This window comes from Carlito syrichta, unplaced genomic scaffold (assembly GCF_000164805.1).
Source record: "Carlito syrichta isolate Samal-C Ts95f unplaced genomic scaffold, Tarsius_syrichta-2.0.1 Scaffold298871, whole genome shotgun sequence".
NCBI lineage: Eukaryota > Metazoa > Chordata > Mammalia > Primates > Tarsiidae > Carlito > Carlito syrichta.
The window spans coordinates 556,012-570,282 of record NW_007242967.1 but is presented as its reverse complement, the minus strand read 5'-3'; the positions used below and the strand labels follow the sequence as shown (position 1 = coordinate 570,282).

Below are 14,271 nucleotides of genomic sequence, written 5' to 3'. Positions count from 1 at the left end.
CAGTGTTTAGAACCTTCTCAGACTGCTTTTGGACTTAGCAAGAGGAAATTCATTCCTTTGTAGCCAAATGTAGCATATTTTAAGGAAAAATCAGAATTTTTTCATCTCAGAGTGGTGCTTATCTGTTCTCCCACTCAAAGCTTTCATTATATTTCAGTGGGAACTTGGGAGTGAGAGACATGGACTCCCCAAGCTCTCTGGAAGTGGAACCCCTGTCCATTCATGTTCCTTGACTGAATTAGAATTTCTTGGGAGTTGGAGAATATCCTCTGTAAACAGTGGAGTGCCGTGGGAATATAAAATGCCAGCAGTCACAGATTCTCACTTCTCTCTCAGCAGAAGACTTGGGAAACAGAGGTGCCAGCCAGGGAGATCCTGAGTGACCCTTGTCTTGATGTCTGTGCTTTGGAAGGAGGAGCTCATGGTTCAAGATGGAAGGTGTTGGGTCAGGCAGCGACTGGAATGCTTCGGGGTTCCTTCTGGGAAGTAGGTCATTGTCTAGGAATAGCACTGAACACTTTAACAGTTCAGCATTGTAGCAGGAATGAAGAGGGCAGGAGGGCTGGTTCTGCCACTGCCCGTTAGCGAATAAATTGCTTTACCTTTGTGGTTCAGTCTCATCTGTTACAAGGAAGTCATAGTTTCCATAACTTTCCTACCCCTATCTGCTGCGTATAGGGAGTAGGGAGACAGCAAACAGGGCCACAAACAGCAAGGCCTCAGCACAAAATAGTGCTCTGGACACTTGAAGAAGAGCCCACCTGCACTGGCCTGGCTGGGCTATGGCCATGAAGTGGTGAACAGGACAGCCAAGGCTGTCACAGCAATTTTGAAGGGATTCATATAATAAACCCAGCTAAGACTGAGGCTGGAGGGCAGAAATGTGACTTCTAGGATGCCAGGGTTTCTACAGGCCCTCCGACTTTTGCAGCATTTGAATAGTGCATGTGATCCAAGATTATCCTTCGAAGTAAAACCATCGAGTTTATTTAAGATTGACAAAATTTGGATTTTCCTTCACCAAGACATGAAGTTTTCCTAGCATCAGCCTAATTTAGTTCCTCAGAAAACAATGAAGTCATCTCTTCACATGCCTCTTAATTGGACTGTTCTCCTGAGTTTCCTTAATGAATAGGTCCTCGTGGCCTTCATTGGGAAGAATAACTGTAAGTATAGGATTTGTTCATAAAGGTACCCACATGTCAGCCAAGAGAGTTGTGTAAGTCCATTTGCATGGAGCCCCAGGGGTGTGAGCTGTGGCTGGCGTTTGTCTGAGTGGGAAGGTACAAAGCTTTCTGAATGAAACTCAGAACAGCTCTAATCTACTGGTGACACCAGTGACCCTCTGGCCCTAGTATTGTTGGAATTTCATCTGAAAAGGATGATGGAAAAATGTGAGCCCACAGGAGAACTTGTGTGAGGTTTTGTTATGCTAAGTTTAAAAATCCACAGGAATCCCACTGGGGAGGGGCATTTAATGATTTGAAGCAATAGCTTATTTATTATTGCATTACTGGTGGTGACTGCCCCCTCCTACTAATTCATACCATGGCATGAGATTTTCTTTTACTGCCTTGATTTTCAACTTAGTGACATTTTCCTGTGGGCTTGGCTCAGTTGATTGGGTGTAGTGCCATGTTGGTTTCTACTGCTTTGAGTCCAAGAAATCAAGGTTTCTCACATTTTGCCACATTTTCTTTCAATAGTGAGAACTTGAAAAGAAATCATCTTCCAAAAGGTACATTAGCTCAAGCTTTAAAATATTTTCCCTTCAGCAACAATGCTTCATGATGGTCAGAGCCCCAACGGGCTCATCATCCGTTTTACTAGGATACTTGGTTATGATTTGAGTAAACAAAAAGCAGTAGTGTCACAATATTGGTAATGAATTGGATCCTTGAACTCAAGTTGTATTGCATAATAATGCTTACTGGATTTTTTCTCTTACTGTGATTCTTGCTTTCTCAATCATTCTTATGGCCATATAAGTTTATGAACGGACAGCAGCAAGAGAAAAAGCAAATAGAGAGATTCTTGCATTTTCCTCATTTTACGTGAACAGGAGGTAGATGATGACAGTAAGGGAAGAAGACAAAAGACTCTAAGCTAGGAAGGCATGGGAGGCTGAGTCCAGGCTGCAAAGGGGAGAGTCCAGGTCAGGGTATTGGGCGTCATACTGGCATCTCCTGCCTTCACTCAGGAGAGCCTATAAATGAGGAAGAAGGATTGATGGAAATTCGTGTTAAAACAAGAAGAAGAAAAAAAAAGGAGAAAAATAAAAAAAGAAGAAGAAATTCTCAGCAACCATTTAAGGAAAACTGGATTAAACATGCTTCAAATAATATGTTGGTCTCAAATTCTGAATGGTTTCCAAGGAGCCCTCATATGATTTCATTAAAAATGGATTAAAGTAAATTACACACTATTCATCTATTAAATATCGTTACTCAGATTTGCCAGTGGAATTTCAGTTTTTGTTTTGTTTTGTTTTTAAGTGCAGTAGCCCCTCCCGGCCACCGCAGCCTCGACCTGCTGGGCTCCGGCGATCCTTCCGCTCAGCCTTCCGAGTAGCTGGAACTATAGGCGCGCGCTACCACGCCCGGCTAATTTGTTATTTATTGTAGAGATGAGGTCTTGCCAAGTTGCCCAGGCGGGTCTCAAACCCGTGGGCTCAGGCAATCCACTCACCTCAGTCTCCCAAAGCACGGGATTATAGGGTGAGCCACTGAGCCCGGCTAGAATTTCAGTTTTAATAGATTAAAAATCCAAAATGAAAGAAACTATAAAATAAAATATTTACAAATATCATATGATGAGAATACTGTTAACATGTTATTTTTTTAAAAGGGAAATTGAGGGGTTTTTTTGAAACATCATGCCTTTAGGTATTAACCATGTGTTTACAACTTAGTTGTTTAAGAGGTCTCATATATCACATCTTGATGTCTTGTGTTATATTTGTTGAACTAATGACACATCTTTTAGCATTTGCCAGTATCACAGAGTTAAGTTCTACACACATGCAGATACAAGGAAGTTTGTTGAATACGAGAGAATCAAAACAAAAAAAAAAGAAAAATTTTTTTTGAAATGATCCCCTTGTAATACATGCTTCCCCCACTGAGTAAATGTTTTAAGAACTCATCAACATCAGTGTACCAGCTAGCATTCTGAGAGGCTGCTTTTGACTTCAGTGAATTTTTTTTTTTTGAGATTTTTTCAACATGTTTGCCCAGTTCATGGTGGGTGATTTACAAGCGCACCTGCCTACACCTCACTGAGTGTTCAGCAGTTTTTGACCAAAAACGACGGCATGATCCCCATGTCCCACTCTCCCTATTCACCTAGCCCACCCTGAGCAGCTTTTTGGTGTGTCCCGGGATGAAGAATTTCCTCTAAGGGAAATGTTTTGCCATTGTGGAAGAGGCAAAACAAAAAAATGGCAGAAGCACTAAAAGGCATCAAAATAGATGAGCTTAAAAACTGTTTTGAGCAGTGGAAACAGCTTCTCAGTAGGTGTAATTGCATCAAATGGAAAGTATGCTAAAGACAACTGAAGTTTAAACATGTAAGAATAAATACCCATTTTTTTTTTTAAGTCAAAGTCTTACTTCGTTGCCTAGGCTGGAGTATAGTGGCACTAAAGCAGCCACCTCAGCCTTCCAAGTAGCTGGAACTATAGGCACATGTCACTATGCTCGGCTAATTTTTTGATTTATTGTAGAGATGAGGTCTGACCATGTTGCCCTGGCTGGTCTCAAACCACTGGATTCAGGTAATCCTCTCACCTCAGCCTCCCAAAGTGCTGGGATTAGAGGCATGAATCACCGCGCCCAGCTTAAATACACAATTTTTTATAAGTAAGTTCTGGTTTTCTTTGGTTCCCCCTCTTGTATATATGTTGTGTATAAAAGGGAGGAGGAAACCAAATTAGCTATCTAAAAATGAGTGTAGTTTCCTTTTTAAGGTTGCAAGTTGAAGACTTAAAGGAAGTTTAAAATGTAAAAATTACCTATGTGCGTATTTTTTTTTTTATGTATATAAGACTTTGTCTTTTTTTCCTTTTAGGGCATGCTGTTGAAGCGAAGTGGCAAGTCACTGAATAAAGAGTGGAAAAAGAAATATGTCACCCTGTGTGACAATGGCGTGCTGACCTATCATCCAAGTTTACATGTGAGTATAGCCCCCTTGGAGCATTTAACAGGTGCAGGCCTCAGCTAAACAAGGAGGGGTGGGGGGACTCCTAACAGCAACCAATCTCTCGTCTCTGAAGTTAAAGTAGTATTTGGTCTCCTGCTCATTCATGAGATAAATAATACTGTCCCTCACACTCTGGTAGACCATATATCTTTCTCTTTCCTCTCCCTAACAGTCAATCTGTGGCATTCTAATTCTACCAAGAATGACAATAAAAGGCATTGATAAAGTAAAACTTTAAATGAAAGTAAAAAGGAGGAAGGAGAAAAGAGAGAAGAGTGATCTATCTGAAAATCTAAAATGAAGGAGCAATTGCATTTGAACCTAGGATTCAGCTTTGAGCAACTGAGAACAAAAACGAGTTAAACGCAGTTCATGGCTCAGAGAAGAGCATATTCCAGTTCATAAGGCAAAGTAAATTTTTCTCAATGTGTTAACAAAACTTGGCCAGGTGTGATGGCTTACACCTACAATTCTAACATTTGGGAGGCTGAGATGGGAGGATCACTTGAAACCAGGAGTTCAAGACCAGCTTAGACAACATAACAAGACCCCATCTCTACAAAAACATTTTTTAAAAACCAGCCAGGCATGGTGATGTGTACCAGCCACTCGGTAGGCTGAGACAGGAGGATCGTTGGAGCCCAAGAGTTCAAGGTTACAGCGAGCTATGATTGCATCACTGCACTTTAGCCCGGGTAACAGAATAAGACTCTCTCTCTAAAAAAGTAAAATAAAATAAAATGTATTATATTGGTGATTTCTATATGACAGATTTACAAAGAGAATTAACTTTATTTTGAGGGAGAAATGCAGATATTCTACCCAGTTAGTTCTTTTAGCAACCCTTGATAAATATAAAGTTGGAGTGTTAATTATAGTTCTCTAGAAGCATATTTCATGACTTTATGTTTGTACATTAGAACATATAGTGTTAGTTGGTCATCCAATTACAGTTATCCCTTGGTATCCATAGGGGATTGATTTTAGGATTCCCCTTGGATACCAAAATCCATGGATTCTCAATTTCCTTATATAATATGGTATAGTATTTGCATATGACCTCGGCACATTCTCCTGTGTATTTTAAATCATCTCTAGATTACTTACAATACTAAATAATTGTTACACTAGGGTTTTTTGTCTCAGATTTTCAATCCATAGTTGATTGAATCCACAGACCGTGTCAAGCTATTTTTAAAATTTGAAATGTCTTTTAAAATAGCATAGTTATTGACAAGAAGTTAGAAAAGAGCATATTTAAGAAAATTAACATCACTCCTAAAATACCACCCAGAGAACATTACTGTTAACATGTTGGGGTGCTTACTCCCAGCTGGCTCTCAGCATATGTGCTTTTTCCTTTCGCATGCATGTGGTCACCCTTTATACACTACCTGCAGCCTGCTTTCCAAACTGATGTTAGATCTTTCCATGTCAGCAAATAGACTTGTACACCACCACTTTTAATAGTTATATAATACTCCATTGTGCAGATGTACCATACATGATTCAGCACTTACTCAAAAATGGACATTTGGCAAATAAATTTACTGTGAATTTTTTTTACTATTATAGGTAACTCTAATCAATCTCCCTCTATATCTCTGTGCGTGTGTCCACTTCCCTGTGTCCAATTCCTTAGCAGTCAGCTTTCTGAGTTGACATATGTATGTTTTTATGTCTTTTGGTATATATTGTCCATTTCCTGGAAAAATTGTTTCAGTTTATCTCCTCTGGCAATATACAAGAGAGCTTTTTCCTTGCATTCTCAAGAACATTTACCTTTTTGAAAAAATAAACCTTTTCCAATATGATGGTAACAAATGGTATCCTTGTTGAATTTGCTGGCTAATATGTGAATTGTTCCTTTTCCCCCCTTCTCTCACAGCATAATCTACACCTTTTAGAACAATGTCAAAGACAGGTGTTTCATTAGGCATATCTGACTTGTTTCTGATATTAAGGAGAATGCCTCCCACGCTTTAGGTATTTGCGATATAGGGACATCATATATATTTTTTTTCTTTTTCTTTTTTTTTGAGTCAGAGTCTCAGTCTGTCACCCAAGCTTGAGTGCAGTGGCAGAATCACAGCCACCACAGCCTTGACCTGCTGGGCTCAGGTGATCCTTCCACTTCAACTTTTAAAGTAACCGGAACTACAGGCACATGCCACCAAGCCATCTAATTTTTTGATTTATGTAGAGATGAGCTCTCGCAGAAGTTGCCCAGCCTAGTCTTAAACCCCTGGGCTCAGGCAGTCTCACCTTGGCCTCCCAAAGTGGTGGGATTACAGGCGTGAGCCACTGTACCTGGCCAATATATTCTTATATATAGATATACTTTATTGTAGTGGGGGAATATCTCTGTGTTTGGTGTACTGCTAGTTTATTTTTGGAACAGGGTCAAGTTGGTTCGCCAGGTGGCCTCCAAATCAGAGAGTAGTAGTACCAGTTCTAGGAGGCCCACCTGTGACTGGACCTCACCCCTTTCCAGGACTGCCCCATCTAGGTCTTCCTGTTCTGCAGACCCCTCCACACCCAGCTTTCATCCTTCAGAACACCAGAACAGCACTATGTCTTCACTGGTTTCTCCTGCTGATTTCTCCACTGCTCCATCAGCAGCAGAGGCCACACTACTGATGGCTTCGTTCTTCCTAAGATCCTCTCAGAGAGCAAAGATTAAATTATTGTCATGGTTACCTTATGTAACTTCAAGAGAGAAGTCTAGTCAAAATATTCTTCTTGATGGGAACTCACTGACCAGTCAAAAGTGAGATCTGATTGATGATACTTTTCAAATCACCCTTAACTTGTCTGCAGAGCCCAGGCTCAGTTAAAGGGATGCTGCCTGCTTCTTGTTAAGGGGCAAAGATGGTAACAACAGTATGTACTGGAAAATTCCTGTAGGAGGCCTAATGCTTGCTTGCTTTTCATCCCAACCTCTTGATTATAATCACAATCAGATCTTCAAAAGTTCTCCTATTCACAGCCTTTTTCTTACGATGTTCCTCAGCATTTGCTAATTCCATCTTTTCTCATAAGTATGCATGAGTGTTATTGATATACAGAAGAGGGGCGCAGTGGGGCTTTGTTATATAATTGTATGGCAAGCAGGAGCCAATGTCATTTTCAAATGTAATTTGGTTACTGCCAGTCTCTTGGGAACTGACATTCTTGATGCAGGTACCTGGTTCCCTAAGGGAGGGGCTTAATCCAGCAACGGATTTGAATTACTGGAGCCCGGAGAGATGACATGACCTTCCATATACCCTTCGTCAGTTTTGTTTTCACAACCAAGCTTTGGATGAAAGTTTGAAGGGGCTATGAGTTCCAGGTATATTCTCTATCAGGTGCCTGGAATGGCTCTGTACTCTTCTGACTTGTTAGGGGAACTGCTGATCTAAAACAGCCTTCCCTGTGGCCTCCTCGGATCTGCAGGCTTCCGGCATTGCCAGCGTTCTCATGCCTTTGCTTGGAAAACATGCTCAAGCAGCAGGGAGCTCTAGGTATGACTTCCTCTGGGCACTGTGGAAGCAGAAGACTGACCATTTTCTAAACTTGTTAAAAACTTGTGGTGAGGATTTTTAAAGACCATCGTTGGATGCCCTTAGGAGATCTCTCAGAAGAGGTCAGTTAGATTCCTTAGGTGAATGGATATGGTTTGACCAGGGACAGTAACTTATACCTGTAATCCCAGCACTTTGGGAAGTCAAGATGGGAAGATCTCTTGAGCCCAAGAGCTCGAGACCAGCATGGGTAACATTGTGAGACCTCATCTATACAAAAAAATTTTAAAAATTAGCCAGGTGTGGTGGCACAAATCTGTAGTCCTAGCTACTTGGGAAGCTGAGGCAGAAGTATTGCCTGAGCCCAGGAAGTTGAGGCTACAGTGAGCTGTGATCATGTTGCTATACTCCAGCCTGGGCGAAAGAGTGAGACCCTGACTTAAAAAAAAAAAAAGATATGGTTTGCTTATGACACAGGTGTCTATGGAAGTGTTTTTGTAAAAGATCACCCTTTGTACCCAAATTCTTAGTTTCATTCCCAAACAGATGTTTTCCACACATTGGCGTGTTATAAAATAAACCTGGCTCTTATTAATCCTAGCAGAATGACATGCTCTTTGAAACTGTGGCTTCAGAAACAAGCAGCCAGTCATGAAACTGGGCACACTTGGCATTGCAGGACTTGATGGTGTCGGTGTGAAGCTGAAAAGTTCCCCGGGCGCAACTTCTGCCTGGGAAGCTCCCCACAGACTGACCAACTCCCTCAGAACTCGGGCTCCTGTCTACGAGCAGATTATGTTAGGGGACATCAAGTGGGTGGTGGCCCTAGGATGTCACTTCCCACTCATTGCTGTTGCTTCAGATTTCTCTTCTTTATTATCCTTTCACCTGGTTGTTTTTTCTTTCCCTGCCCTCAGAGTATGACATCATTCCCTGGGATGGTCTTTCTGGTTTTTTTGTTTGTTTGTTTTGTTTTTTACCTAAGCTCCAAGCTCAGTTCTTAAAAAGATTGTTTAGGAGACCAGCAATTTTTGGTTCCTTGGACAGGCAGCTCAACCTCACTCTCCTTTATTTAACCCAAGCTAAACAAGCAACATTCTCCCTATCTCACAAGTGAAAGATATGGAAGGAAACCTTTTTACCCCATGTCTGTTTCCTACTGTTAAAAACCTTAAGCCATTTTCTTATAAGCAGTGGAATAGAATTGCCTGTGGGTGACCAGATCACAGGAAGTGATAGTTCCTCTGGAAATTAGAGGGCACAACATTGAGTCAACCCAGACTGAGAAAGCTTCCTGAGAGTTTATAGTAGTGACACCTCCAGTCCTGAGATCTGCTCAGCTTGGGCTCTGTGAAGTCTTGACTCCATTCTTCACCCATGGTCACATCTCCTAGCCTCCTTCAGCTCTTCCCCAGAGGGGCGGAAGGTGTTGACATTGGCTTCCTTGGGATGAAGGGGTTCCTGTACCTCCTTGCACTGGAGGTAGAGAGGAGGAGGTGTAGGCACAGGAAGAAGGAGGAATGGCAGATTTCAACTTGGTATTCCTAAGGACTAGTGGTTCCCAGACTGGGTGCCCACCATAGTCACAGAGATCTGGTGGTTGGGCAGGATGATAAGGACAGTGACCATAGTGGGGAGGGGTAAATGGACTTACGATGTCTGCAGCATTGTGTCTTTTATAGCATGTGTTCAGTAACTGGTTTACCATGGTTCGGGGCTGCCGACCTAGCCAGAAGCTAGATCATATCTGTACAGCTTTCAGATCACACAGGTACCCTGCTGCACATGATGAGGCCACATCTTAGTTGGTACATGTGAAGGTAGACATTGAGAAACTGGCTGGAAGGTGTTTCTTTTAGAAATGTGGAGAAAGAATTACTAGCTAGGAAGTTTGATGATACTGTCTTCTAGGTCACTTCAGGCTCTGAAGAGCATGTCCTCTGAAATTTTCACCAAAACTTCTTAACAAACTAAAGCTGATTATGATGTCAGTTAGACTTCTAGGGCAAGGTCTGTCCTGAGGTTGAACCTTCTGGGTCAGGACTAAGACTGGGGCCCAGAAAAACCCAGTTCAGTCCATTCATCTTTCTTTCTCAAGACACTATTATTAAATAAAACCCATAATCTAGTTTAAATAACAGGTAGAAAGCTCAAAGTCACAAATGAAGCTGCTTTAATAGAGTGACCAATTGCCCTGGTTTTCCCAGGACTGAGGGGTTCTGGGGTGCAGGACTTTTGTTGCTAAAATCAGGGAAGTCCTAGGAAGTCTGGGACAAGTCGATCACCCTTGCCCCAGGACTGACCAACTTAACTGCTCTTTTACCTCCACTTGGCATTTTGCAAAGATGATCCTAAACATTTAAACAAGACTGAAATAATAAAAAGCAAGCATGTTGACTTCTGCTGCTGCCCCATGGTCTACATTTTTATTTCTTTGAAAAAGTGTGTCTCCAAGACCTTTAAAAAGTGCTGGCTCCTGAACTGTCTTGGGGGAGATATATATGAGTATCTCGTGATTTGCTGGGTCACAGTTGGGGTGGATGGCGGGCGGGCGACCTGTTCTGGGATCCTCAGATTCCCTCTCTGCAGACTTAAATATGAGCCTTAGGGAGCACCTTGATAGAAAAATGGAGGGAATAATGAGAAAGAACTTGGACCTCAGGGCTTCACAGTTCAGCGTAGCTACCTATTCATCTTCCATGTCGAGAGAACAGCCGTTGAGTGCATGGCTGAAATTCCTGCTGACAAAGATATGTGCAGTGGGATTCCTAAGTGGACCTGTAAGAATTAGCTCAGCAGCCACACGGTCGAACCAAGGACTTTATGGCGCCCCTGTCCAAAGATCACTCTGCGTTCTGGCTCCGGCTCTCAGGGTTTCCTCGTGAGGACCTTGGCAACTGTGGAACTCCTCCTCTTTGGACCATATGTGGCTGACAAGGGCATGAATCGCTCATACTTTACAAAATCTCCTTCTTAGATCTGTTTCCCATTCTGCATGGTCCCCAAGTTAAAACAGCTGTGACTGTCATTTCTCCCTGACATATGGAACTGGAATTTTTCTTCCTAAGGGACATGTATTACTAGGCAGATCCACTTCTAATCTGACTTAAAGTCTCTTTGATTCTGTGTGTTGTTGAGGTTTGGTTTTGTTTTTTTCAAAGTCAGTAGAGTCAAACTTGGACTCTCTAAAGTTGTCATCAGAACTCATATTTCAGAATGTGTCTAATTTCAAAATCAGACAGAAAACCCACTTCTTTTCTGATGTAAGAACAACAAAAAGATTTGAGATGATTCCTAAGTAGGCATTCTTTTCAAAAGAAATCATTCAAAAAAAATAAGATACCTCTGTTATGAGAACAGCACTCTTGACTGTACCTACTGTTAGTAATTCATTTGTGAGTATACACAGTCCTCACGTAAAATAGTGACACTTTACTTGAGGACTGAGAGTTCACTAAGAATCTGTGATCCGTTTTTCACCCATCTTCACACGTCTGCTAGGATGGTCCTCAGATTTCTTGAGGTAGTGAACATTTAGTTTTACTTGGAGAAACTCTTCGTTGGTTTTCCCAGAACACTGAAAAAGTCACAATAGCTTCTGTCTAGACAATTAGATTGACAAATACAAAGCCCACATTTCCAGATGTAAAGCCATTTGAATCATGAAATGACTGATAATCATGAAAAGGTGGGTCTTCCACTCTTACTGAGAAGTACATAGTCACATTGTCACATCTGTGGCACGCTGCTTGGGTAAGTGTAATTCCTCATGATCAGCAGTTCTTTCCTCTTGCTCCCTCTTTGGTAAGCCACGGTGCCAAGAGCCATACTCCAGCTTTGGCATCTTGTAGTTCCAGTGTGCTGTATCCACTGCGCAGGTGTGATGTATCTGCCATGCAGGTATACCTCCAAGGCTCTTCTTTCCACTGCAGGTCCTCCTGATTCCCAGGCCCCAAGGGGCTGCATTCCCCACTATCTGCCCAAGGATGAGCATGTGTGTGGCACATAGTTATTGCTCAATACTTATAGGTTACATGACTGGAGTGCAGCCACACTGGAGCTTTGGGTCACGCGATTCCTGCAGTGTCTTTGTTCTTAGCCTGCCTGGACTCCAACATCACTATCAACAATCCTGACTCTGATTTTAAAATTCTGATGAGATTGAGACTGATAATACTCACCACATTGTATGGCATGACCTACCCAAGGATAGATATCTTATATGGGGGAGAGCACATGCACACGCGTGCACACACACACACGGTATTGTAAAAATGCTACAAAATCTAAAAACACTACTGGAACAAACCAATCTATTTAAAGGTATGTTAGGCAAGTATACAGATATTGAAGAAGATCTAAAATTTTGTGGTAGCAAATCAATGTTTCTGTTCTTGTCTGAGCTGCATGTTTTTATGCAAGTGATAATGGTCTCATAAATTCTATAAACCACAATAAGTATATCTTCAAGTCTCTAGGACTGGCAGGATTCAGCTCTGGGGAAGCAGAAAGAATCCCAAGTTCATTGGCAATTATTGGGACTGAAGAGAATCCCTATTTAACTGCCTTGTCCCAGTTGGGACAGAAGCTCAGGTCCTCAAGTCTGCACGTATTCTCTGCTTCCCTTGGAAACAGCACAGTCCAGTTATCCACACAGATCACTTTCATGGGGTTACCTGGTTCTTCAAGCCAGGGGTATGTCATCTTGAGGACCTCAATGTCGATACTGTCTACTTCAGGTTGTACTTGATGTTCTGCCTCTTTCCAAGATAGGATTTGAGGCAGTTTCTAGCAGACACTTGGTATGAAAATATATTATGAATACACATACATGGACCAGTGGGCACAACCATATTTCAATTTTTTTGATATAGAGAATGAAATGAAAGTGTTGGATCTCTGTGGCTTCCAAAACTTTATCACCTCCTTCCATCTTAAAACCCCTTTCCTCCTTGATGTCCAAGGCATTGAGCCAGCTCCTCTTTGAGCTGATTCCTTCTGGTACGCAGGTAGGAGTACTGGAAGGGAATCTGCCATTGTGGCTTCATATCCTGTCACTGCTTTGAAATAATTCACCCCCTCCACAGTGACCTCTGGGATGGCCTCATGGAGCCCTAGGACTCAATGTGAAAATCACTAAGCCTCTCAAGGTCAGTTTTGCTGTGATTGCTTTGTTGGGTCTTCTTCCTCTATTCATAGTCTAGGCTCCTGCTTTCCCTCCTTCTTACGAATACATCCAGGAAGACCTGAGAAGTCACACTTAACAGAGATGATCTTCCAAGCCATACCTCTCATGAATCCACAGGCCTGCGTTTCTGCTCAGTTCAACTAGAGCAGTGTCCTGCCCATAACGTTTTTCAAAACCTGTCAACCCTGCTTTTTACTTTAGCCTTGTAATTCTCACCATGGAGTTGAGTCCCTGTATGAACGTGAAGTTCATATATGAACCTTCAAGTTGCGAACTTTCAAAGATGCAAACATGCATTTGCTTATCTCGTCACTGAAGTTCACATGTCTGGTGTCCTTTTGAAGGTACTATACTGTAAGATTAAAAATGTTTTATTTTTTGTGTTTATCTTTAGTGTATTATTTGTGTGAAAAGTATTCTAAACCTATTATAGTACAGTTCTGTGTAGCTGACTGTGTTAGTTGGGTACGTAGGCTAACTTGGTTAGATTTACGAACAAACTGCATTTACAAATGTGCTCTTGGAAGAGAACTTGTTCATATGTAGGGGACTTACTATATTTCAATTTATTTGTCTCCACTTAATTATTTCAAATGTTTTGATGACGGAGAAGAGTCCCACTCCCCTTTGGATGACATCCTTACTCCTTAATGTGATGTGCCAGGCCCTGCCTGCTCCTACCCCAGCTTAACCTCCTCAGGCTCACTTCTCCCCCCACCTCACTCCTGCTGTCTTAGTTTTCTTTTAATTCCTCATACCTGCCAAATTCTGTGGCCTCAGGTCTTTACAAGTGCCGTTGCCTCTGCTGAGAAGCTTCTTTTCTGCCACACTGATTCTTCTTTCAAATCCAGTCGTACATGTTATTTCCACTAGGCCCATTTGCTGTGTGTTCCCTCACTTAACTCTGTAAGGTCATCTCTCTGTCTCTGTTCTCTTGGCTTTATTTCAGAGGCCTGATACTCCCACAAGACTGGAAGCTCATGAGGCCAGACACCTTGTGGATCCTGTTACCCCTAGCATCTGCAGCACTCTCTTGTTGGATGAATGGATCAATGAATGAGTGAGGGCACAATTAGCCCCTATGCTTGGCCTGTCCTTGCATCTGTAGGGCTAGAATTCCTGAAACCATGGGGGAAGGGGCCACCACGTGATGCTTTGAGGCCACAGGCATATGTCCCAGCTCCATTTGCTACAGACTTTTTATTTCAAAAGTTTTAAATTTTATTTATTTATTCATTTGAGTCAGGGTCTCACTCTGCTGCTCACACTGGAGTGCAGCGATATGATCATGACTCACCAGAGCCTCGGCCTCCTAGGCTCAGGAGATCCTTCTGCTTCAGCCTTCCAAGTATCTGGGACTACAGGTGTGTGCCACCA

At 42.1% G+C, this 14,271-nt stretch overlaps 1 protein-coding gene across 3 annotated transcripts in view; it reads left to right on the top strand.

Moving 5' to 3' along the window:
- The window catches only part of AGAP1 (ArfGAP with GTPase domain, ankyrin repeat and PH domain 1), a 423,994-nt gene that overhangs the window by 196,319 nt on the left and 213,404 nt on the right, over nt 1-14,271 (top strand). For all 3 annotated transcript variants that reach the window (XM_021710731.1, XM_008054710.1, XM_021710732.1), the window contains one exon: nt 4,069-4,173. In XM_021710731.1, the coding sequence (XP_021566406.1) occupies nt 4,069-4,173 (105 nt within the window). The remainder of the gene's footprint in view (nt 1-4,068; nt 4,174-14,271) is intronic.